The sequence below is a fragment of the Heterodontus francisci genome, chromosome 30 (genome assembly GCF_036365525.1).
Source record: "Heterodontus francisci isolate sHetFra1 chromosome 30, sHetFra1.hap1, whole genome shotgun sequence".
In the NCBI taxonomy this organism is placed as follows: Eukaryota; Metazoa; Chordata; class Chondrichthyes; order Heterodontiformes; family Heterodontidae; genus Heterodontus; species Heterodontus francisci.
The window spans coordinates 22532788-22560388 of NC_090400.1; the positions used below are offsets into that span (position 1 = coordinate 22532788).

At 43.8% G+C, this 27601-nt stretch overlaps 1 protein-coding gene across 3 annotated transcripts in view; it reads right to left on the minus strand.

The window, feature by feature from the left end:
• Positions 1-27601, minus strand: part of mks1 (MKS transition zone complex subunit 1) — an 81181-nt gene that overhangs the window by 26091 nt on the left and 27489 nt on the right. For all 3 annotated transcript variants that reach the window (XM_068010203.1, XM_068010205.1, XM_068010204.1), the window contains 7 exons: positions 21951-22048; positions 19144-19272; positions 18946-19050; positions 16655-16763; positions 14904-14960; positions 9491-9533; positions 938-1000 (listed from right to left, as the gene is read on the minus strand). In XM_068010203.1, coding sequence (XP_067866304.1) covers positions 938-1000; positions 9491-9533; positions 14904-14960; positions 16655-16763; positions 18946-19050; positions 19144-19272; positions 21951-22048 — 604 coding nt within the window. The remainder of the gene's footprint in view (positions 1-937; positions 1001-9490; positions 9534-14903; positions 14961-16654; positions 16764-18945; positions 19051-19143; positions 19273-21950; positions 22049-27601) is intronic.

The window sequence follows — 27601 nt, forward strand, 5'->3', positions numbered from 1 at the left end:
AGCTGCGTGTGGCTCCAGAACCATAGGTTGCAGACCCCTGGCCTAGGCTCTAAGCTCTGGAATTCCTTCCATAAACTTCTCCTCCTCTCTACCCTCCTCTAAAACACTTCTTAAAGCCTACTTTGACCAAGCTTTTGGTCATCTGCCCCAATATCTTGTGTGGTTTGGTGTCAAAGTTTGTTGAATTACAGTCCTGTGAAGTAGCTAGTTTTATTACATAACAAGTGCTATACAAATACAAGTTGTTGTTTCCAGAATTGAGCTGGAAAGGCTCTGACAGTTATTTAGAGCACAAGAATGTGTTTATAATTACAGTATAATCAGTATCATGGGAAATCAGTGCTATAACATATCAAAAAAAAGGTGCGAGGAAATGACGAAGGCTTACACCGCTCCCAGATCCTTCCTCGCATTATTCCCAGATGCATTCCTCCTCAATACTCCCATACCACTCTCCTTCCACTGGCTCCACCTTTTCCCCACACTCCCAAGCCACATTACCACCATCCCAGCCCTACCCCCGCCCACCCCCCACCTCCCCAGTACTTATACATGCCTCCCATCTCTCTGTAGCCTGATTATCTTCCCTACCACAGGATTCTGGATTTCAAAAAAAAAGATTTAGGACATAGCTAAAAAATATACACTATTCAGGAAGACTGTTTCAATATTTTTGGAAATAAATAAATAATCCTTGATCATGCTGATAGACCAACAGGGGAACAGTAGCCAGTGGGAATTTCCCTTCATTTGTGATGCCAAATAAGAACCGAAGTATCAACAATTGGTTCCAAGGGATAAGGAAAGGTGTGAAGGAAAAGGAGAAATCACAGACAGTGAGAGACCGTGAGATGTACATATGAGAGAAAGCAGGAACAATAGGTACATATATTTGTGTGTACACGTGCACACTAAGAATAAACAGTAGCATACTCACAGTCTGGAAGTTCAAGGAAGAATTGTATATACAGATTGTCGTATTCGTAACCCTGAGCTGACACTGAAAGATGAAAAATAAAATCAGCATCACCAAACACTAAATAAGGCCAACCTCTAGAAACAAACAATCTAGTTCATTCACGGAGTATACCCAGATCCACCAAACACACAGGGAAAAGTTCATTAGTACATGAGTTAGTTATCACTTTGTTCCAGATTCCCACAAAGGACTTCTCACTCCTTTACATACGTACATACAAATTAGCAGCAGGAGTGGGTCACTCGGTCCCTCAAGCCTGCTCCACCATTCAACAAGATCATGGCTGATCTGATTGTAACCTCAACTCCACATTCCTGCCTACCCCCAATAACCTTTCACCCCCTTGTTTATCAAGAATCTATCTACCTCTGCCTTAAAAATTTTCAAAGACTCTGCTTCCACTGCCTTTTGAGGAAGAGCAGAACTTCTTCAAGGTAGGCATTCCTGGAAGTTCTGCTCTTCTTTACGACAGGATTTTTGTTTGTCTCTTTTACCTTGTTCACCTTCATTGTTTTCTATCTCTTGACCCCCCCCCCCCGCCCCCCCGCTTTACTTGCTTAAAATCTTTTACATTTCTTATATCTGCCAGTTCTGAAGAAGGGTCACTGACCTGAAATGTCAACTCTGCTTCTCGCTCCACAGATGCTGCCAGGGCGGCACAGTGGTTAGCACCGCAGCCTCACAGCTCCAGCGACCCGGGTTCAATTCCGGGTACTGCCTGTGTGGAGTTTGCAAGTTCTCCCTGTGTCTGCGTGGGTTTCCTCCGGGTGCTCCGGTTTCCTCCCACATGCCAAAGACTTGCAGGTTGATAGGTAAATTGACCATTATAAATTGTCACTAGTATAGGTAGGTGGTAGGGAAAATATAGGGACAGGTGGGGATGTGGTAGGAATATGGGATTAGTGTAGGATTAGTATAGGTGGGTGGTTGATGGTCGGCACAGGCTCGGTGGGCCGAAGGGCCTGTTTCAGTGCTGTATCTCTAAACTAATTCTAAACCTGCTGAGTTTTTCCAGCACTTTGTTTTTATTTCAGATTTCCAGCATCCACAGTATTTTGCTTTTATATAAGACTGGGCTGGGAGGATCTGGCTTGTAATTATCCCTCCTTCCCTTAGGTAATGGGGAAGATCAAACTCACCAGATGAGGAATCGCAGTCTGCTAACCTGTTTAATCAGGAATTTTCTAATTTATCAGAAACTTGGATACATTGGGATGAGTACTTTTTTAAAAAACAAATGCCATTCCTACATCATAAAACAAAAGTTTGAGATACAAATTTTAGTTTTATTACTTGATGAACCAATGTTTATCAACTGATTATTATGGCAGCATGCTGCTGGACACTATGTTGAACCCTTAAGAGCAGCAAGGATTGTAGCGATGATTCCCAACTCATATCTGGGTAGTAATGGTCAGGGTTTCCCAGAGAGGGAGAAAGATGGGGATGGGGAAATGCTCCCATTCTCAAGGAGTTTACAAACTTCAGGGGCAGCTCATTTTTGTATAAAAATTACTTTAATTAGTTGCACAAAGAATCATGTGCCACCCCCTAAGCTCTTAGTAAGAAGCCCCAAGTGCTCCATTTTTACAGTGTCAGTTCACCCGTCTAACACTGTGTCTTTACTTCATACATGACTCCAATGAGTTCTGCAGACTATTTAGCAGGTGTATACCACAAGCTGAATACTTACCCACCCTGATATTGATCAGGATCAGGAATCCTGGCTGGCTCTTCTCCTCCATTGCCTGGCGCACTGATGTTTTTGTAGTACCCTTACTAACGCCTTGGTCGTGACCAGCTAACTCTTGGAAAGAGGTGTTGGGGCAGAGTTAGGACTGTAGATGGGAATAAACTACTCCAATTGAATCTTGATGCAATGGGGAACTGAGCTGTATTTGGTTAATGGTATTTACCTTGGCTAAATGTAGTGTTATGCATGCTGGCATGACCAATGCTAAATATATTTATAGGCTACAGGGTAAAGTACTCAGTCTGTTGAGAATGCAAGAGATCTTGGTATTATTGCACATAATTCATGGGGAGACGATGGCACAGTAGTAATGTCACTGGACTAGTAATCCAGGCTCAAATCCCACCAAGGCAGCTGATGGAATTTAAATTCAATTATTAATGAAAATCTGGAATTGAAAGTTAGTCAACAATGTTGACCATGAAACAACCACCGATTGTCGTAAAAACCTATCTGGTTCACCAATGCCCTTTAGGGAAGGAAAGCTGCTGTCCTTACCTGGTCTGGCTTACATGTGACTCCAGACCTACAGTTATGTGGTTGACTCTTAAATGCCCTCTGAAATGGCCTAGCAAGCCATTCAGTTGTACAAAATCGCTACATAAAAGTTGGAAAGGAATAAAACTGGATGGAACACCTGGCATTGACCTCAGCACCGGAAACGACAACAACAAACCCAGCCCTGTTGACCCTGCAAAGTCCTCCTTACTAACATCTGGGGGCTTGTGCCAGAATTGGGACAGCTATCCCATTGACTAGTCAAGCAACAGCCTGACATAGTCATACTCACGAAAACATACCTTACATCCAATGTCCCAGACACTAAAGGCCTGCTCGGGTCTGGAAAAAAAAACCCGACCCGAACCCAACAGAACCACATCGGACCAGAGCCTGACCCGGCTCGAGTCCTTTCATTTTTTCCCATGCCCGACCTGACCAACAAAATGCTCACTTCACCTATCTTCAGATTCCGAATCAGTTTTTCACTTTTTCAGTTTGTACGGATAAGCAACAAAAACTGTAATTGGACTTGAAAGGTTGTTTAAAAAGATGAAGATTGGAGCCAGGAAGTCAGTGATTGTTTGGTCACGAGTCAAACAGAAACCCATGGAATTGTGCCCAGACAGGTTGTGCCACACTGTACCAGTATCTGTATTGCTTAAAATAAACACAGCAATTGCCCGAAGGCTCAGAAAATATTATACGTTACCTAGACTCCTGCTTTACAGATTGAAGTACTTGCTGCAAGTTTATCCAATGAGCAGCTGAGATGCAGAGACCAAGAAGGTCCTGTGATTAATTATAAAATATACAGTATTTATATAAAAAATATAAAATGATCACCGTCAGGACTCTAGTCTACACACATACTGTACTGTATATGTGTAGACTAGAGTCCTGACAGTGATCATTTTATATTTTTTATATAAAGGCTGTATATTTTATAATTAATCACTCAGCATGTTGTCGGGTCCCGTCGGGTTCGGGTCAGGTAGCAGGCCTTTACCAGACATCATCACCATCCTTGGGTACGTCTTGAACAACCGGCAGAGGCACAGTGGTATACAGTCGAGAGGGAGTTGTCCTGGGAGTCCTCAACACTGACTCCAGACCCTATGAAGTCTCATGGCATCAGGTCAAACATGGGCAAGGAAACTTCCTGCTGATTGCCACCTACTGCTCTCCCTCAGCTGATGAATCAGTACTCCTCCAAGTTGAACACCACTTGGAAGAAGCACTGACAGTAGAAAGGGCACAGAATGTACTCTGGGTGGGGACTTCAATGTCCATCACCAAGAGTGGCTCAGTAACACCACTACTGACTGAGCTGGCTGAGTCCTGAAGGACACAGCTGCCAGACTTGGCCTGCAGCAGGTGGTGAGGGAACCAATAAGAGGTAAAAACCTACTAGACTTTGTCCTCACCAATGTACCTGTTGCAGATGCAGCTGTCCATGACAGTAATGGCAGGTCTGACCACTGCACAGTCCTTGTGAGAATGAGGTCCCGTCATCACACTGAGGATACCCTCCATCGTGTTGTGTGGCACTACCACTGTGCTAAATGGGATAGATTCAGAACAGATCTGGCAGCTCAAAACTGGGCATCCATGAGGTGCTGTGGACCATCAGCAGCAGAAATGTATTCAAATGCAATATGTAACCTCATGACCCAGCATATTCCTCACTCTACCGTTAGCATCAAGCCAGGGGATTAATCCTGGTTCAATGAGGAGTGCAGGAGAGCATGCCAGGAGCAGCAACAGGCATACCTAAAAATGAGGCATCAACCCAGTGAAGCCACAACTCAGGACTACCTGCATGCCAAACAGCGGAAGCAGCATGCAACAGATAGAGCTAAGGAATCCCACAACCAAAGGATCAGACCAAAGCTCTGCAGTCCTGCCACATCCAGTCGTGAATGGTGGTGGACAATTAAACAACTAACAGGAGGAGGTGCCACAAATATCCCCATCCTCAATGATGGGGGAACCAGTACATCAGTTTAAAGAAAAGGCTGAAGCCTTTGCACCTATCTTCAGCCAGAAGTGCCAAGTTGATGATCCATCTCAGCCTCCTCCTGAAGTCCCCAACATCACAGATGCCAGTCTTTAGCCAATTCAATTCACTCCACGTGATATCAAGAAACGGCTGAAGGCACTGGATACTGCAAAGGCTATAGGACCGGATAACATCCCAGCTGTGGTACTGAAGACTTGTGCTGCAGAACTAGCCATGGCCCTAGCCAAGTTGTTCCAGTACAGCTACAACAGTGGCATCAACCCAACAATGTGGAAAATTGCCCAGGTATGTCCTACCCACAAAAAGCAAGTCAAATCCAATCTGGTCAATTACCGCCCCATCAGTCTACTCTTCATCATCAGCAAAGTGATTGACGTGTTGTTGACAGTGCTATCAAGCGTCGCTTAAACAGCAATAACCTGCTCACTGACGCTCAGCCACTCAGCTCCTGACCTCTTGACAGCCTTGGTCCAAACATAGACAAATGAGCTGAACTCAAGAGGTGAGATGAGAATGCCTGTCCTGGATATCAAGGCAGCATTTGACCTAGTGTGGCATCTAGAAGCCCTAGCCAAACTGAAGTCAATGGGATAAACAAAAGCAAAATACTGCAGGTTAGGGAATTCTGAAATAAAAACAGAAAGTGCTAGAAATACTCAGCTGGTCTAGCAGCATCTATGGGGAGAAAAAGAGAGAGCGCGTTAACGTTTCAGGTCTGTGACCTTTCATCAGAACTGGCAAAGGTTAGAAATGTAACAGGCTTTGAGGAAGGCTTGCTTTTCACTTGATCACAGACCTGAAATGCTAACTCTGTTTCTCTCTCTCCACAGATGCTGCCAGACCTGCTGAGTATTTCCAGCACTTTCTGTTTTTATACTGAAGTCAATGGGAATCAAGGGGAAAATTCTCCACTGGTTGGAGTCATACCTAGCACAAAGGAAGATGGTTGTAATGGTTGTGGTTGTTGGAGGCCATCTCCATCCCAGGACACTGATGCAGGAGTTCATCAGGGTAGTGTCCTAGGCCCAAGCATCTTTAGGTGCTTCATCAATGACATTCTCTTCATTAGGTCAGAAGTGGGGATGTTCGCTGATGATTGTACCATGTTTAGTACTATTTGCAACTCCTCAGATCCTGAAGCAGTCCATGTCCATATGCAGCAAGACCTGGATGACATTCAGACTTGGGCTGATAAATGGCAAGGAGCATTCACGCGGCACAAGTGCCAGGCAATAACTATCTCCAATGAGCGAGAATCTAACCATCTCCCCATAACATTCAATAGCATTACCATCACTGAATCCCCCCGCTATCAACAACCTGGAAGTTACCATGCACCAGAAACTGAACTGGAACAGCCACATAAATACTGTGATTACAACAGCAGGTCAGAGACTGGGAATTCTGCACAAGTAACGCACCTCCTGTCTCCCCAAAGCCTGTCCACTATCTACAAGGCATAAGTCATGAGTATGATGGAATATTCACCACTTGCCTGGCTGAATGCGACTCCAACAACACTCAGGAAGTTCGTCACCATCCAAGACAAAGCAGCCCGCTTGACTGGCACCCCATCCATCACCATAACCATGCACTCGCTCCACCACTGACGCACAGTGGCAGCAGTGTGGACTATATACAAGACGCACTACAGCAACTCACCATGCCTCCTTCAACAGCACCTTCCAAGTCATGACCTCTTCCTTCTAGAAGGACAAGGACAGCAGATGTGTGGGAACACCACTACCTGCAAGTTCCCCTCTAAGCCATGCACCATCCTGACTTGGAACTATATCGCCATTCCTTCACTGTTGCTGGGTCAAAATCCTGGAACTCCCTTCCTAACAGCACTGTGGATGTATCTGCATCAGATGGACTGCAGGGGTTGAAGGCATCTCACCAAGACCTTCTCAAGGGCAGTTAGGGATGTCCAATAAATGTTGGCCTTGCCAGCATCGCCCACATCCCATGAAAGAATTTTTAAAAAAAAAATCAGGCTGTACAAACAGTCAATCACATTAAAGGATTTTCACAGACACCCAACCAGAAAACTAAAAGCGGCAAAATAAAATAATTTTTTTTTTCTCTGGAGCAAATTAAAGACAGGAACATACACATGAAGTGAAGGTAGAAGCTGAAGTATTCTGAAATAACTTTAAAAAAAAAATTAAAATTACTTTTAAAATCCACTAATTAATCAATTAATAGCACACCATGAATATAAAATTCTCTTTTCAGGGCCAGTTCTGTTGTTCAAATTTTATTAAGGCTGTGTTTGCTGACAACACAATCACTAGGTGGCGCAGTACTTGCACATGCACAAATGCAGGCTCTTCAAATGGAATGTCAGTGTCTGCGATGTTCAGGCAGCTGCCAGGATTAAAGATGGCGCTGCTCAATTTATCACAGGAAATGCTTATGGCTGGATCGTTCTAGCAAACCAACCTTACATTAAGTTGGATGGAAGCCCAGTAATATGCTACTATGGAGTTATAGGATACTAACTGTAATCCTCAGATCCATTTAATATTCCAGCAATCCGATTAAATACAAAAGGAATTTTATGATGGAAATTCAATCAGAAGATCATGAAGTGGCACCCCGCTCGAAAATCGGGCAGAGTATAAAATGTGCTACCAATTTGTTATTGTGATTCGTTTATATGACTGACCAGAACTGATTTCACCTGAACGCAGCTACTAGCTCCCGCCCCGCTGGCCGCTCTGCCCTTCGGCAACTCGCTTTCTCCCCCTTCTCCCCACAGGCCACTTGCCCCCCCCAGTCGTTCACTCCAGACCTCGCTGCCCACCCCCCCCCCACTCCCATGGCAGATTGTTCCCTGCTCACTCCACCCGTTCTCCGGCCGCTCACTCCCGCTTAAGGGGTAACGGGGTGACGTAGGAGCGAGTGGCCGAGACGACGGAAGCAGCGCGGCCTGGAGCTAGCGGCTGGGGCGGGGGCGTGCGGGGAAGTTGGGAGCGAGCGGCTGAAGGGGCGGGTAGCGTTAAGCGAGGAACAATCGGACAGGGGAGTGGGAGGGAGCAGCAAGGTCTGGAGCAAGCGGCTGAGAGGAGGAAGCGTCGAGGCCTGGAGCGAGTTGCTGAGGGGCGGGGGGCGACAGCTCCAGCCTCAAAGTCTCCCATTCAGCTGCTTCCTCCAGCCGAGTGGGGGGCTGGATACCCAATGATGCTTTATTGTGCGCGCGCGAAGATGGACCAGGCGCAGATACGCGATGACGTTGACGCTGTGCCATGACGCCATCCCAAGCACGCGCCGCTTAGTCCTGGCAAGATGTAGCTGCGCATGTGCGCAGCTTGGCGCACTCTGTTGATGTCAGCGGGCCACTGCATCGTCAGGAATCGCTTTGTTTTATTAATGACATCGCCATTAAAAACTCAGTTACACCCAGTTGAACAAGTTGTAACTTTTTATGGGGTTTCTAACAGTGAGGTAGGAGAAGGAACTTTGAAGTTCTCACTGATTTCATGATTGCTGGCTCTGGGGGCAGGGGAGCGGTGGGGGGAGAGAGATGCAGGGCACAGTGCAGCCTTTGGCCATCAACCCCAACGCAAAATCCAGGCCATTATTTCAATTAGATAGGTCTAGAAGATCAGGGTTATGCATTCAAGTTGTGCAAGAGTAGAAATAGGTTACAGGAGAGGAGCTCTTGCTTTCCTCGAGGACAGTAGATCTATGGAACTAGCTGCTGCTAGGTGGGCATAGAATCACTTACCTTTAAAAGAGAGCTGGACCGGACCCTGGTCAGGGTGCAGGTCACAGCATATAAAAAGTAGGAGGAATAATAAGCGATGGAGATCGTAGCCATTGTCTTTGCCTAGACTAGTATGGATTTCCTTTGGGAGTCAGAGAGGAACTTTCCAGATTTGGTTCTCTGAGTTGATTTTTTGTTTTGAAAAAAGAATTTGTTTTTCTGTCTCTCCCATGAGATCACATGGTGGCTGGCAGGTATTGTAAATCTCAATGTTCAGGGCATCATGGTTGTATGGGGTATGCTCGATAGACCAGCTGCTTTTCTCCTGTCCTATATCTTTCATATCTTCACAGACTATGGGTCAGCCCAGGCACTTCCTGATTCACATGGCTTAGTACTGCACCAGGTGGTACATTTACCAAGTGTCATCATTGCACACTATTACTTGTGGGGCTTCAGGTCTCCTGTATTAAACCTTGTTAGTGAGAGCACACAGGTTTAAAAACAAGATCAGAATAAACTTACCAATTTCACCATTCACAAACAGTTGAAGAACACCAAGAGGAGGCTGCAGGTATAAAGATGGAATGCAGTTTAAAACTGAAATCAATCACAATACAAATATATTTATTGCACAAACCATCCACCTTTTTATACTTTTGAACAGTTGACAATTTGACCAACAGAAAAACTATGCAATGTGTGATGACAAAGTGCTCTGCTCCAACTGGGTACTCCATGGAGAAGTAGGATGAGGTATGTTAATATACAGTATCTAAAATAATACTAATATGCTTCTTTGAATAAAAGTTAAATGAGGTTTTTAAAAGCAAATTTTATTAATGTAACATTTCAAAGGGATAGTGGGGTAGATCTTGACTTTGTGCGATTGTGTAAAACAGATGCTAGCGAGTTGCGATCTCCAGGTTCATCACTGCAACAGAGCTGATGAGAGGAAAGTGATGAGCAAATACAGATATTTCATACTGGAATGGAGGAAGGGACAAGGGCGTGAGTCACCACTGGTGATTCTTGAGCTTAGAAGATTGGGGAGTGATCTGACTCAGGTGCTTAAAGTGTGAAAAGTATTTGATAAAGTAGATAATCACAGAATTGTTACTGCGTAGGAGGTGGCCATTCAGCCCATCATGTTTGCACCGGCTCTCCTAATGAGCATTTCACCTAGTGTCACTCCCCTGCCTTCTCCCCGTAACCCTGCACATTCTTCCTTTTCACATAACAGTCTAATTCCCTTTTGAATGCCTCGACTGAACCAGCCTCCACCACACTCTCAAGTAGTGTATTCCAGGCCTTAGTTGCACGCTACATGAAAAAGTTCTTCCCCATGTCACTTTTGCTTCTTTTGCCAATGACTTTAAATCTGTGCCCTCTCATTCTCAATCCTTTCATGAGCAGGAACAGTTTGTCTCCATCTACACTGTCCAGACCCCTCATGATTTTGAATACCTCTATCAAATCTCCTCTCAGCCTTCTCATCTCCAAGGAAAACAGTCCCAACTTCTCCAGACTATCTACTTAACTGAAGCTCCTCATCTCTGGAATCATTCTTGTGAATCTTTTCTGCACACTCTCTAACGCCTTCACATCCTTCCTATAGCACGGCGCCCAGAACTGGATGCAATACTCCAGCTGAGGCCAAATTACTGCCGTATACAAGTTCAACATAACCTCCTTTCTTTTGTAAAAGCAAAATACTGCGGATGCTGGAAATCTGAAATAAAAACAAGAAATGCTGGAACCACTCAGCAGGTCTGGCAGCATCTGTGGAAAGAGAAGCAGAGTTAACGTTTCGTTAACTCTGCTTCTCTATCCACAGATGCTGCCAGACCTGCTGTGTGGTTCCAGCATTTCTTGTTTTTATCTCCTTTCTTTTGTACTCTCTGCCCCTTTTAATAAAGCCCAGGATACTGTATGCCTGTTAACTGCTCTCTCAACCTGTCCTGCCACCTTCAATAACTTATGCACATACACACCCAGGTCCCTCTGCTGCCGCACCCACTTTAGAATTGTACCCTTTATTTTATAATATCTCTCCATGTTCTTCCTACCAAAATGTATCACTTCACATTTCTCTGCATTGAACTTCATCTGCCACCTATTTGCCCATTCCACCAACTTGTCTATGTCCTTTTGAAGTTCTACAATATCTTCCTCATTGTTCAAATGCTTCCAAGTTTCGTAGCATCTGCAAACTTTGAAATTATGCCCTGTACACCAAGGTCTAGGTCATTAATATAGATCAGGAAAAGCAAGGATCCCAACACTGACCCCTGGGGAACTCCACTACAAACCTTCTTCCAGCCTGCAAAATATCCATTAACCACTACTCTTTGTTTCCTGTCACTCAGCCAATTCCATATCCATGTTGCTACCGTCCCATTTATTCCATGAGCTATAACTTTGCTCACAAGTCTGTTGTGTGGCACTGTATCAAATACCTTTTGAAAGTCCATGTACACCATATCAACAGCATTGTCCTCATTAACCCTCTCAGTTACCTCCTCAAAAAACTCCAGCAAGTTAGTTAAACATGATTTTCCCTTAAGAAATCCTTGCTGGCTTTCTTTAATTAACCTGCATTTGTCCATATGACTATTAATTTTGTCCCGAATTATTCTTTCTAGAAGTTTCCCCACCACCAAAGTTAAACTGACTGGCCTGTCGTTGCTGGGCTTGTCTTTACACCCTTTTTTGACAAGGGTGTGACATTTGCAATTCTCCAGTCCTCTGGCACCACTCCCGACTCTAAGGAAGACTGGAAAATTATGGCCAGTGCCTCTGCAATATCTGTTCTCACTTCCCTCAGTATCCTTGGAGGCATCTCATCCGGTCCTGGTGCTTTATCCACTTTAGGTACAGACAGCCTATCAAATACTTCCTCATCTTCAATTTTAAACCCTTCTAGTGTCTGAATTCCCTCCTCTTTCACCATTGCCTGGGTTGCATCTTCTTCCTTGGTAAAGACAGATACGAAGTATTCATTTAATACCTCAGCTATGCCCTCTGCCTCCATGCACAAATTCCCTTTTTGGTCCCAAATCGGCCCCACTCCTCCTTTTACCACCCTTCGAATATTTCCTTTGATGGGGTATCCAGAATGAGGGGACGTAATCTTAAAGTCAGAGCTGGCCATTCAGGAGTGAAATCAGAAAGCACTTTTTCTCACAATGGGTGGTAGAAATCTGAAACTCTCTCCCTTAAAAGCTGTAGATGCTGGGACAATTGAAGCTTTTAAGACTGAGAATTTTTTGTTCGGTAAAAGAATCAAGGGGTAAGGGTCAAAGGAAGGTAGATGGAGTTAAGACACAGATCAGCTATGGTCTAACTGAATGCAGAGCAGGCTCAAGGGGATGAATGGCAAATTCCTGTTCCTAGGAAGAGCAGCAATGGCAGGGGTGTTTTGCTCCAGGCAGGTTAACTGTATGTGGTACCAGAAAATTTAAAAGGACAATATACAACTTTAAAAAGGAGAAAAATGCTTCAAATTGTGTTTGACAACTCCTGATGTGAAATTAGAATTTTTACTTTATCTTCTACTTCCTTTTTCCAATATTTTCCCATTCTTCTCCAAGACTTACTCTTCTCCTTTAGCAAGACTTCTCTGTGCCATGCACTAAGGAGGACTGAGGAAGCATCTTACTCTTGGGTTTTCATCAATGTGATGAGACCAGGCTGTAGGATACATACAACAGATGCACCTTGGTATCAGAGAGAAATGTCCAGCCTCTGCTCTCTACTCGAGGCCACAGGTGTGAGTGGAACCTCCTTGGTGTGAGGGACTGTGCACATTAAATCACATCTGCCACTAGGTGTCATCACAGATTACTCTAACTCTATTAGTCTTACTCTATTAGTCTATCTCAAATCCCTTCATCACCCCAGCACATTGCTGAGGACAAGGTCAAGTCGGTTTATCCGTCTTGCTGGTTCTCTCAGTATGGCGGTTATGTTCTGCAGAACTCTGCCAGCTTGGTCAGTAATGGTGCTACTGAGCTATTCTTGGTGATGGATATTGAAGTCCCCCAACCAGAGTGCATTCTGTGCACATGCTACTGTCAGTGATTCTTCCAAGTGATGTTCAATATGGAGGAGCACTGATTCATCAGCTGAGGGAGGGTGGTAGGTGGTAATCAGCAGGATATTTCCTTGCTCATGTTTGAGACTTCATGGGATCTGGAGTCAATGTTGAGGACTCCCAGGGCCATTCCACCACCTCCCCGCGCACCCACCCCCCCCCCCCCCCACCCCTACCCTCTCTGCCAACTGTATGCCACTGTGCTGCCACATCAGGATGGTAATTTCCTTCCCTGAAGGACATTAATGAACCAGGGAAATCTGGTAGCTTCATTACCAACATTACCTTTTTATGTCAGATTTATTAATTTAATTTAAATTCCCGCAGCTGCCATACTGGGATTTTAACGCATGCCCCCAGAGCCTCTGGACCACAGTCCAGTAACATTACCACTATGCTACCATTCCTTTAAATTAACAGGAACAAGAATTTAAACTCTATCTAGTTTGTAAGGCTCCATGTACAAACCTAAGTGTCCCAGGAACACAACAGGCTCAGACATTCCTGTCCATTTGGAGAACTTTCGACTTCAGTTGACTCAGTACGGAAGATTGGGACCTGATACTGTATTAATGATGAAACAACTACATAGTACCCCCTTGATGATTCAGTGGGTAACTACAATGTGGGAATTACCCATACAGACTAGGAAGGTTCCATGCCCCAGTCACTGATCTTAACTGGGACAGTAAGCATAATTAGCCTCACCTAGGGAGACAAAAACAAAATGGTTCTTGCTCGTGATTGCCATCCAGTGACATCTTCTGGAAAATGCCTGGATGGGATTGCTGAGCAAAGACAAGAATGAGCGAAGGCTCAGCTGTAATGTCCTCCACAAATGAACAAATAGCCTGCCAAAGCTTACATCTGATGAAGTGATGAACTGTGTGAGGCACTGAAAAGATGCTTTGGGAACTCTACCTCAGCAGAGACTTCGGGGTAGATAATTGAGGGAAAGGGGAACAATAGGAATAAATGTATAAGTAAATCTGTCTTTTAGTGGGTGATAACATTGCAGTTGCCCTAACTATAATCACCCAAAGTTCTCTCAATTCAGAAACTATTCCTTTAGATTGGAAAATTGTGCTATTTGAGAAAAGGTGAAAGAGAGAAACCAGAGAATTAAAGATCAGTTAGCCTAACATGTATTGTCAGAGAATTGCTCTAGTCTACAAATTCAGGACTGAACACGTTGAATATTGTCAGCTGATGAGAGAGAGCGAGCAAGGAGTTTGTAAAAGGTAGGTCATGCCTGACAAATCTGATTGAATTTTTTGAAGAAGTGACTAAAGTAGCGGGCAGGGTAATTTCCATGGATATTATTTATATGGACTTCCAGAAAGCATTTGATAAAGGCAGCTGTATGGAGTTAGGTCGCAGATCAGCCATGATCTCACTGCAGGATGAAACAAGCTCGAGAGGCTAAATGGCCTACTCCGATTCCTATGTTTCGAACTACTACCAGACTACTAGCAAAGCAACTTATAAAGTGCAGCTGTGTCATCTACTGGGGAGACAGCAGCAGTGAAGCCGATTTGACGCCAAAAGTGGCAACTGCTGGCAGAAAATTGTAGTCCACACAAACAACATGTCTTAACTCCGACCTCAAAAGATGACACCACGCTACTCTGAGTCTAACGGGCAGCTTAGTGCCAATTTTGGGTTGAACTGTGTGTAATTTTACGCTGCAGACTTGCTCCCACTAGGAACCTAGCACACATCAATTTTGCAAAGGATCCTTGCAGCCAACAGATCCTATGGGCTGCATTAAAGCATTTGCATATATATAAAATTATTGCTCCTCTTGACAATGAAAGCTGGAAGGCAGAAAAAAATACTTACAGTTTCAAATTCTTCTCCAACCAAAGTGTTAAGATACTCTTTGTGTCTGTTGTACAGCTGTCATCAAAAAGGGTAAGAACTAACTTATCAGTGGTTACAGATATTTGAATAAAAGGCAATACAGACACAGGATACACAGTTGCAGATGAGAATCTACATACCACCCGTTGCATGATCATCACAATGGCAATTAGTACAGTGTAGATTAAACAGGGCCTTGCACCCAATCAAGTTCCTTCTACTTATGGTGTACTGGCTGAAGGTGGACACCGTCCATCACTTTACTGATGATTGAGAGTAGACTGATGGGGTGGTAACTGACCGGGTTGAACTTGTCCTGCCTTTTTTTGTACAGGACATACCTGGACAATTTTCCACATTTCTGGGTAGATGCCGGTGTTGTAGCTGTACTGGAACAGCTTGGCTAGGGGCGCAGCAAGTCCTGGAGCACAGGTCTTCAGTACTATTGCCGGAATGTTGTCAGGGTCCATAGCCTTTGTGATTTCTAGTGCCTTCAGTCGTTTCTTGATATCACGCGCAGTGAATCGAATTGGCTATGATGCTGGGGACTTCAGGAGGAGGCCAAGATGGATCATCAACTCAGCACTTCTGGCTGAAGATTGTTGCAAATGCTTCAGCCTTATCCTTTGCACTGATGTGCTGGGCTCCCCCATCATTGAGGATGGGGATATTTGTGGAGCCACCTCCTCCAGTTAGTTGTTTAATTGTCCACCACCATTCACGACTGGATGAGGCAGGACTGTAGAGCTTAGATCTGATCCGTTGGTTATGGGATTGCTTAGCTCTATTGCATGCTGGTTACGCTGTTTGGCACACAGGTAGTCCTGGGTTGTAGCTTCACCAGATTGACAGCTCATTTTGAGGTATGCTTGCTGCTGCTCCTGGCATGCCCTCCTGCACTCTTCATTGAACCTGGGTAGGTCACCCAGCCTGACGATGGTGATGGTAGAGTGGGGGATATGCCGGGTCATGAGGTTACAGATTGTGGCTGAGTACAATTCTGCTGCTGCTGATGGCCCACAGCACCTCCTTGACTTAATTTCTTTCCTTTTTTTCATGAGATCCAACTGGAAGAGGTTGGGAGGCACGAATGAGACGTTAAAGATCTGGCACGTGGCTCCGGAGCCGCAGATTGCAGACCCCTGGGATAGTGAGTTGATACCATCTGCAAGAATGTTAACTGTTTCCCAGAATGGCCAGTCCAATTTTAAATGCTTTTCTGGTATGTTTTTCAAGTCTTAGTGAACGGGAAGGTCCGTGTTGCTCATGGCTTTTCCATGAGTATGGAGCAGCAAGGTCCCAGGTTCAATCCCCGGTCTGCACAGAGTTAGCTGGTGTAACACACTGGCAGGCTTTAGGCTAGGGAAGGTTCGGTTGGGGAGTGGGACATTTAACCAATGCTCCTGGCTTTCCTGTCTGGGGAACTGCTGCGCTTGGAGCTTTGAGCATTTGCAGATATTTGTCATCTAGGTTCAAAAATAATGAAGGGTAAGGTACACAAAGGTGGCTGATGTTATGGTACCATACCCTACCAAGCCACGGTGCAAAGAGGAGAGAAAATGAGTAATGTTTTCCTGCTGGCCTGTTCAGTACATCTTAAACCATTGTGCTGACAGGGAGAGGCTTCAACTCTACCCAACAAACCAATCAGACAGTCACATGCGGCCTGGGTGGAGGTTAGACGGAAGAAAACAATCATCAACTCATTAAGTAAAGCAACTTTTTCTTACGTCTTTGAAGAGATTTTTCTCCCTATCCTGTTCTTCCTGCTCAGCTCTGACGGACACGTTGTTAATTGTGTATAGCCACAGATCCCTCTTCTCTCCTTCAGTCTCAATCCTATTCATAGCGAGAATGGAGATCAGAAATAAGAAATGAAGGGTTAAAAAAAGAAACTCTGCAATAAGCCTGTCAGATCAACATACAGACTCAGTACTGGACTGGAGGTGGAAGGGAGAAAGAGGAAAAATCTGATTGAAAAAACTTAAGACTTCAGAAATAAACAAAAATGTTGGAAATGCACAGCATGGCAATTAACATCTGAAAGAGAAAGGTTAATGTTTCAGATAGAATTCTTCATCCGAACTCCAATGACCAGGCCTCCTTTAAAGAAAAAGGAATGAAAGAAGGAAAGGAATACTTGCATGTATAAAGTACCTTTCAGGACAATCGGACATCCTAAAGCATTTTATAGTAAATGAAGTTCTTTTTGAAGTATAGTCAATGATGTAATGTAGGAAACATAACAGCCAACTTGCACACAGCAAGCTTCCACAAATAGCAATGTGATAATGACCAGATACTCTTGTTTTTGTGATGTTGATTGAGGGATAGACATTAGCCAGGCACTGGGAATAACTCTCCTGCTCCTCTTCGAAATAGTGTTTTGGGATTTTTACATTCACCTGAGAGCACAGATAGAGCCTCAGTTTAACATGTCACCAAAAGACAGGACCTCCGACAGTGCAGCAGTCCCTCAGTACTACACTGAAGTGTCAGCCTTAATTGTTGTTCTCAAGTCCTGGAGTGGGACTTGAACTCATAACCTTCTGACTCAGAGGCAAGAGTGCCACTAACTGACCCATGGCAGACACAAAATGTAAATAGCAGAGGATGCCTACACATACACATTTTTAATATATATATATATATAATATATATATAGTTTAGGTCCCTGTTTCCACTGCATATAAATCACATAGTTGATACCAACAGATCATGGTGGGCTGATTCAGGATTTATCCACCAATGAGACAAGTCTATTAAAGAGCGCAAAGAATAGCCTTTTCCAAACAGAACAAACAAAAGTGCAAGGGTCAAATACAACTGAATGGCCTAGCCTACAAGAGCTAGGTTAATGGGGCTCGGGGCCACAGGTCTGATATCCTTGTTATAAAGGGCTAACTATGACATGCCCGGCACTGTTTGTTTCTGTATTTTTTTTTTAAACCCACTCCCGTCCCCTAAAAGTATCGTGAGAGTTTTCTGCTTTAAAGGTGCTATCTAAATGCGAAGTACATGTTGTTGAATAGCTCAGCAATGAATTTTAATACAATAGAAACAGCTGTAAACTGCAGAGACTGTCTCAGACAGGGTATAATATGCAGGCAAAAGCTAGAGAGTCATTAGGGATAGTCAGTTGCTGCTCTAAAACAGAAGGGGGAACAAATGAATGGGATAGCCCTTGTACAGAGAAAAGTACTTTAATCCCATTCCAATATTTCAAACCTGTTTATTGAAATGCTTCAGATGCCTGCAAAAGTAATTCATATCTGGACTCTTCACCTTTTCCTTCTGATGCTGAATGACCTGTGGTATTTCCAGTGCTTAGTTTTAAGTTTAGATATAAATGTGAGAGCATTCACTTTGGATTTGACAAAGACAAATAGGAATATTTTCTGAATGGCGAGAAACAGAGCTGTGAAGGAGCAAAGAGGTTTAGTTATCTGTGTACACACATCTCTAAAAACTAGTGCACAAATATAAAGAGTGATGAAAAAAGGCTAATGGAATGTTGGCTTTGATTTTGAGGGGTTCTGGAAAACAAAAGAAAGTAAGTTATGCTTCAGGTGTACAGAGCCATGGTCAGAGTCCATCTGCAGTACTACATTCAGTTCTGGGCACTACACCACAGAAAGGAGATACTGGCCTTGGAAGGGGTTTAGCAAAGATTCACCAGTATATACCACGACGTAAAGAGTTAAATTATGAGAAAAGGTGGCATTAACTTTGCTTGTATTCCCTTGAGTTTAGAAGACTGAGGGATGATCTATTGAGGTATGTGAAATTACAAAAGCGATTCAATAGGATAGAAAGAGAGAAATTATTTCCTCTGATGGAGGAATGCAGAACAAAGGGAGTGGCTTTGCCGAGAATTCATGAACAGAACATTCATCATTGAGATGGCTTCAAGTATCTCAAACTCTAATGCAGTGGCAATATTTTCAATACAGATAGTGATAAACACTAATGCCAATGACTGGCAGCATAACACACAGAGATGTCAGAATACAGTACTTGCCTGTAGGCTGGTTTGATGCAACTGAAGTCTGGTTTTATGGAGAAAACTCCATTGTTGTCCACTTTAATGGTACACAATATGTACTCGTTCTCACGCTGCCCCAGCCTGAACACACAGAACAGAATTCACCATTAAAACAGCAACCAATCTTACCAACTTCAGTCTGAAACGGTGCTCAATAGGAGGTGAAAAACATACTTTCCGTAGGGCCCCAGGTCTCCCATAATGTACATGGTTTGCATGGGATTGTTCAGGACATGGTTGTTCCTCACAAACTCCTCAGTCGGCTCCCAGGTGATGATCCGCGATCTTGGAATGTTCCCTTCCCTAAAGGCCAATGTAAAGGTAAGAGAGAGGCATTACAGTTTGATTTCCACACTGACCAATATGTCCCAGGTTCAATTCTTGGTCTACATGGAGCTAGCTGATCTCATCAGCGGCAGTAGCAGAAAGTGTTATAACAGGATGCCCCTGGGCCCCCAAAAGTGGGTCGGTCAACCTTCCCAACCAGTGACCCCTGCATCTGTGGGGGGGGGGGGGGAGATCAGGGGAGGACAGGATCAGATTTTGGTCTAACACCCCCATAGTTGAATTTATATCTCAGTTCATATTTAACGAATGGGCACTTGGATGAGATACTGAAGGGTGATTGGTGTCGCAGCACGAGGTGGAAAGAAACAAAAGCCCGACATTGGATGCTGTTTATCCCCTCATAACCCCACCAATTTCAGGTTATTTAGCCAACATGTTTGCTGCAGCTGAGAGATTGGGCAGTTACCCACTGTTCAACTCCTCTTCCCATTCTTTTGCCTCACCACGCTGTATGTCTCCCCATAGTCGCACGACCGAGGTAAAAAAACTCAGTGGGCCGACAGACCATTGAACAGAAATGAAGTCATGTGTTGCTTTTGGGAATTTGGATAGCACCAATCAGACCACCACTGACGCCTCTGGGTTTCAGTCCCACCCAGATAGCAAATTGAAGTGTCCTCTCTAGGGAACCTGACAATGCAATGAGTTAGGCTTTTCATCTCCGGAAGTTGATTTCAAAAGAGAGGATGAAGGTTTCATCTGTCTGCTGGTTGCAAGGGTCTAACTGGAAATGGGCTTGGGCCCTTTCATTTCAGTTCTTAGGGGACATGGGCTTACAGTATCACACGGCCACTGATTTGCAATTGCACTCAGAGAGAGTATAGAATGGAAGCAATATTGCGCTGGTGCAGTCGGGATGTTCATCTCTGTCTCAGACCGAGGAACATTGTTTGGGCACAGTAAAGGAGCTTCATTTTGCATCTAACCATGTCAACCTAACCTGGAATGCTTCATGCTGACTAAGGGGGCCTGGACCTCAGCACTAACATCCCTTACTTTGATAAGCACAAAGAGTTTAAATAAAAAGGCTGCTCTTTTTCTTGCAGCTGTCCAGGGCTTTCTGTGAAAGAAGCCTTAAATTTGGCCCAAATAGATTCTCTTCCCAGAGAAGCCAGAGGAAACAGAAAAAAACTCACTCTTGTGCAGTCGAAGTTGCTTTTTTGAGTCCAGTATAGAGGGAGCTTTATTCGTTACCTAATCTGGGGTAAACATGCCGAGTTTGGGCAAGTGGGTAAAATATTTCTGTTCCTTAAGACAGTCACCCCATACTACAATAAGCATTAAATTCACCAAAAAATATAGGAAGTGGGGTAAAGAAAATTATTTCAAAGGGACAAAATTTATGCAGTTCAATGAAAGAGGAATAACGATATAGTTAATCTAATTAATACCTAGTTGAAAAAGTATCAATTCCTCCATGACCCAAGTAGTTTAAAATGCCACGTAGCACAGCACAAAGCCGGAAAGGCGAGAAGGCCTCAGGTTTAACTCTTGGGCCTAAACTGACTCAGTGGATCTGAATCCAAGACAGAGTAATAACGGCACAGGAGGCTCATCGAATCCATGCTGGCAGCAGCAGACTTCTTACAACAGGAGTGCAAACTGGAAAAATCAGCCTGATCACTATCCAATGACTCCTGCTGGAAAAGGCACAGGCAGGTCCTGATCAGGCTCATCTGTGATGTGTATCTTTACTTACCCTCAAATATTTTGCCACAGTCACTGTCTAGCCCCACATATGGGTGAGGTACCAGGGGCAGCAAGTAACCCAAAAAAAAAGCAATGTTATTAAAGGAAGAAGAATGAGAAGTATGTCTACACACCTATATCACTCCATTTATAAGAGCCCTGGTGCGCACATTAAATTAAGGTAACAAAATAAAAGCAACATAAGAATGGTCATTTTTTTTACCCTATACAGATGTACAGTAGTTTGCAACGAAAATCAAGAAGGAAGAACAGATGCAGCAAGTCCATCCCTTTTTGACAGATCAATCCCTTTTACCTCCAATTTCTTCAATCCCCTACTCATGCTAATCCTATCAATGGGCTTCTATTTCACAACTCTACCACCCCAGTGCTAATCGCTTTCAAGTGATCCCTGCAGGATAGTGCATGGGTAAGAACATGATTGAGCACTGGCAAGCTATTTGATTGTGGGTGGTGTCACAGCCAAGCTCAATATGTAAGCTTCTACATTAAGGGTCCCCACTTAGACGAGGACACTCACTAACCATAGAACAAGCAAGAGTCAGGAGATAGAAAGATAATGAGAAAATCAAAACAGACTGCTTGCTCCAGATAGAGGGAAGCAAAAGTGCAATGAGAAATGTTTTCCTGCATTTGCAGCTACTGAGGAACATTGTTGCAGCTGGGTAGAAGGAGCTGTACTCAGGATCAGGCATAGAATGCCCACAGTTGGAAACCACTCCACTCCCAGAACTAATATACAGTCCTGAATAAGAGTTCAAAATGATTTAAGCAAAATGTTGAGGATTATATACAGCTGGCACAGGATACTCCATATTTTGAGATAATTAAATTGTATCGTTGTTTATAACAAAAATCTCAACATATTTCCACTGGTTTATCAAATATATACTTGTTGCCTCCCCACCACCCCTTCCCCTTACTTAATTCTGCGCTCCTGCCTCCTACGCCGAACGTGTGACATCCTTTCTGCCAGGTATGATGGAGTCTCCATTGTCGATGTGGTCAGAGTCTGAGAGTACTGGAAAACAGAAAGTATGTTTACTGCCAACACTGGCACAGATTCAGTTGGTCCTGCATACACATCCCTCTGTAGCAGGTGTTACATGATCATTGAGATAAGCCTATAAGCGAATGGTATGTTGGCCTTCACTGCAAGAGGATTTGAGTACAGGAGCAAGGATGTCTTACTGCAGTTATACAGGGCCTTGGTGAGACCACATCTGGAGTGCTGTGTGCAGTTTTGGTCTCCTTATCTGAGGAAGGATGTTCTTGCAATGGAGGGAATGCAAAGATGATTTACTAGGCTGGTGCCTGGGAAGGGAGGATTTACGTAAGAGGAAAGATTGGGTCAACTAGGCCTATATTCACTAGAGTTCAGAAGAATGAGAGGGGATCTCATAGAAACCTATAAAATTCTAACAGGACTAGACAGTCTAGATGCAGAGGGGAGGATGTTCCCGATGGCTGGGAAGTCCAGAACCAGGGGTCACAGTCTCAGGATACGGGGTATGCCATTTAGAACCAAGATGAGGAGAAATTTCTTCACTCAGAGGGTGGTGAACCTATGGAATTCTCTACCACAGAAGGCAGTGGAGGCCAAGTCATTAAATATATTAAATATATTCAAGATGGAGATAGATATACTTCTTAATGCCAAAGGGATAAAGGGATATGTGGAGAAAGTGGAAACAGGGATAAAAACAAGAAATGCTGGAACCACTCAGCAGGTGGAGACAGGGTACTGAATTAGACGATCAGCCATGATCTTTTTTGAATGGCGGAGCAGGCCCGAAGGGCCGTATGGCCCACTCCTGCTTCTATTTTCTATGTTTCTATATTGGGTCACTAGCTTAAGTGTTCTTAGCCAGATACAATATGTGGTGCGGAGACATTATGCAGATACCAACCTCTGTGGGCCAATGACTGCTTGCTCCAGGACTGAAAGGTTGATGGAAATGGATTCAACAGCAACTTTCAAAGGGAACAAGGTTATATACTTCAAAAACAAAAAAAAAATCAGGGCTATGGGGAAACAGCAGGGGAGTGGGTCTAATTGGGTAGCTCCTTCAAAGAGCTGGTGCAGGCATGATCGGCTGAATGGGTTCCTTCTGTGCTGCATGAATTTATAATTTTATGGTATTCATTCAACATACAAGTCATATAAGTCCTAGATTTGATTCGCAGTAGCTGATCTCGGCCATTTACCTCAGTGTCCTCAGATTAGGAAGGAGAGACATTAGAAAAATCAACCAGTAACTCTGCTGGAAGGTGAGTGCAAATGTTGGGGTAGAAAAGTATTGGTCTTGACTGTGATGGCCCTGGTCAAATAGCCTGCTGACATTCACTGTATAGACTCTTGCATTAAAAATGGATGGATAATGCACCAGAAACCCAAAAAATGTTTTAAAAAGCAGTTTTACTTATAGATTGCAACTTAGATCATTACACCGAAAATTACAATAACACATCTTATCCACATAGTAAGGGATGAAGCACCATGCTTTTCTTTCTATATATTAAAATCGGTAAGTCCTATAATCTTTCTGATAAAAGTCCTAAGTCAACAGTTCCAGTGGAGTTTTCATGTGTTAACTATGTCCACACTTGGTCATTAAATTACCGAGGAATATTAAAAGTAGTAACCCAAAGACACATAAGCAACAGAAAAATCAAGATAGGGACAGGGCCACTAAGGGATGCACAAGATAAACTCACAGGTAATGACAGCGAAATGTTAATTACTTTAGCTTGGTATTTACAAGAGAAACTAACATATTGGACATGACATTAGAAGAGATCAAAAAGGATATAAAGACATTTCAGATTTTAAAAAAAGGAGATAATTGACCAAGTAATCAAACTTGAGATTAAACCTCTGGTCTGGGCAGATTCCATCCACACATATTAAAAGTTAGGAAAGAGGTTACAGAGCCTGGAGAATGCAACAAGAGGCAAAGGAAATCTGCAGGTGAAGTGCCTAATGGCACATGTAGTAATCAATCCAACTGCTGGGGTGAGGGACCACTGTCAGGCTGACCTTCACATCGAGCTACAATTGTTGTGTACAAAGAACAAAGAACAGTACAGCACAGGAACAGGCCATTCGGCCCTCCAAGCCTGCGCCGATCTTGATGCCTGCCGAAACTAACACCTTCTGCACTTCCGGGGCCCATATCCCTCTATTCCCTTCCTATTCATATATTTGTCAAGATGTCTCTTAAATGTCGCTATCGTATCTGCTTCCACCACCTCCCCTGGCAGCAAGTTCCAGGCACTCACCACCCTCTGTGTAAAAAAACTTGCCTCGCACATCCCCGCTAAACTTTGCCCCTCTCACCTTAAACCTATGTCCCCTAGTAACTGACTCTTCCACCCTGGGAAAAAGCTTCTAACTATCCACTCTGTCCATGCCGCTCATAACTTTGTAAACCTCTATCATGTCGCCCCTCCACCTCCGTCATTCCAGTGAAAACAATCCGAGTTTTTCCAACCTCTCCTCATAGCTAATGCCCTCCAGACCAGGCAACATCCTGGTAAACCGCTTCTGTACCCTCTCCAAAGCCTCCACGTCCTTCTGGTAGTGTGGCGACCAGAATTGCACGCAATATTCTAAGTGTGGCCTAACTAAAGTTCTGTACAGCTGCAGCATGACTTGCCTATTTTTATACTCTATGCCCCGACCGATGAAGGCAAGCATGCCGTATGCCTTCTTGATTACCTTATCCACCTGCGTTGCCACTTTCAGTGACCTGTGGACCTGTGCGCCCAGATCTCTCTGCCTGTCAATACTCCTAAGGGTTCTGCCATTTACTGTATACCTCCCACCTGCATTAGACCTTCCAAAATGCATTACCTCACATCTGTCCGGATTAAACTCCATCTGCCATTTCTCCGCCCAGGTCTCCAACCGATCTATATCCTGCTGTATCCTCTGACAATCCTCATCATTATCCGCAACTCCACCAACCTTTGTGTCGTCCGCAAACTTACTAATCAGACCAGCTATATTTTCCTCCAAATCATTTATATATACTACAAACAGCAAAGGTCCCAGCACTGATCCCTGCGGACCACTAGTCACATCCCTCCATTCAGAAAAACACCCATCCACTGTTCCCCTCTGTCTTCTGTGACTGAGCCAGTTCTGTATCCATCTTGCCAGCTCACCTCTGATCCCATGTGACTTCACCTTTTGCACCAGTCTGCCATGCGAGACCTTGTTAAAGTCTTTACTAAAGTCCATATAGACAACATCCACTGCCCTTCCCTCATCAATCATCTTCGTCACTTCCTCAAAAAACTCAATCAAATTAGTAAGGCACGACCTCCCCTTCACAAAACCATGCTGTCTCTCACTAATAAGTTTGATTGTTTCCAAATGGGAGTAAATCCTGTCCCGAAGAATCCTCTCTAATAGTTTCCCTATCACTGATGTAAAGCTCACCGGCCTATAATTTCCTGGATTAATTTCCTATAATTTCCTTGCCACCCTTCTTAAACAAAGGAACAACAGTGGCTATTCTCCAGTACTCTGGGACCTCACCTGTAGCCAATGAGGATGCAAAGATTTCTGTCAAGGCCCCAGCAATTTCTTCCCTTGCCTCCCCCAGTATTCTAGGGTAGATCCCATCAGGCCCTGGGGACTTATCTACCTTAATGCTTTGCAAGACACCCAACACCTCCTCCTTTTTGATAATGAGATGACTGAGACTATCTGCACTCCCTTCCCTAGGCTCATCATCCACCAAGTCCTTCTCCTTGGTGAATACTGATGCAAAGTACTCATTTAGCACCTCGCCCATTTCCTCTGGCTCCACGCATAGATTCCCATCTCTGTCCTTGAGTGGGCCAACCCTTTTCCTGGTTACCCTCTTGCTCTTTATATATGTATAAAAAGCCTTGGGATTTTCCTTAATTCTGTTTGCCAATGACTTTTCATGACCCCTTTTAGCCCTCCTAACTCCTTGCTTAAGTTCCTCCTACTGTCTTTATATTCCTCAAGTGCTTCATCTGTTCCTAGCCTTCCAGCCCTTTCAAATACTTCCTTTTTCTTTTTGACTAGGCTCACAATATCCCGTGTTATCCAAGCTTCCCGAAACTTGCCAAACTTGTGTTTCTTCCTCACAGTAACATGCTGGTCCTGGATTCTAATCAGCTGACGTTTGAAAGACTCCATTGCATCACTTTATGCTACTGTTATTAAAACTATATTTCAATTTAATAACTACTGGAAAGAAAACAGAATAAAGACTGAAATATTTATTTAACTGACTGCAGTAGAAGATGTGTTTCCTTTGCTGCTGCAAAGCTAGCTGCCATCTTCTTATACCACATCTGGGCCTGCTGCATGATCCCGTTCAAAAGTTGGTCACAAAATTTCCAGCAATTAAATAGTTAACAAAAACCTTTGGGAATTTTTAGATTTTTTCCGAACTCAAAAGATGTTGAGTATTAATATTTTTATAGACATCTCCGCTTATGTTGAGAGTGCTGCGTAGGTTTAGAAACATTAGCTTTGTGGGATACGTTATCTATCATTTTATGATGAAAGCCAGGGAAAATTCCTTGGCACGTTTTCCCGTTCTGCCGCAAGCTCAGAAATTTTAAGGTCATAGTGTACCAGAAGTGCCCTGCAGCCTGATCTTTGAATGCCATGCAACCACCACTTACAAGTCTGACTGAACTGATTTAGTGATAACAAGATGTGGTCCTAGGGTCTTTCCACAAGATCAAGATAAATACATTGAGACAAACTATTCAGCGCACCTTAATTCAACCATTCAAGTTTCACATTAAGTAAAACAAAAAGTAATAAATATGTTTAATTATATAACTAATTTTTATACAGAAAAAATACTGTGCTATTACAGTGGGTCGGTGGAATTTTTCTAACATGGGTAGGGGTTGGGGGGTGGGGGGGGAAAAGAGTGGGAGGTGCCTCAAAAGCAAAAAGGTTGAGAACCACTACTGTTAATATTTTGCTTTGGTCTGCACACAGTAAAGGCCTGCTCAGGTATAAAATTGAAACCCGACCCAGGTCCAGAGTCCTTTAATTTTTTTCACACCCGACCTGAATATCGCAATAAATTTAATGATATCAAACATGTTATTGTGCTCTATCTTGTCCAAATGGTAATACTTTGTGATCCTGTTCATCCATTCCAGCAACAGGCTATTCCTGCAGATGGAGTTGTGGGGAATTCTTGTTGTTGGGTAATCCTGATCCCGTGAGTTCCCGAAGGCAGCACTGTCCAGCCTGACCCGACCCAAGCCCGAATGCTGGACTCGGAATATAGACCCAACCCGACCACCACACATGTAGTCGGGTCTAGTCAGGTTTGGGTCGGGTAGCCAGGCTTTAGCACACAGTTCCATTCTCTGGCTACTGGACACCACCATTCAGGATTCGAATCTTTCAATCCAAATCACTTCGAATTGTATCTTCTTGGATTCCTACCATTGTCACTAAGTTAGAGTTATTAAGTTTTAAATTTTATGTTTAACTTTATAAACTGACAATTTTTGTTATTTCTCGCCCAGCAGGTCATATTTACCCAGAAGTTAATTTCTG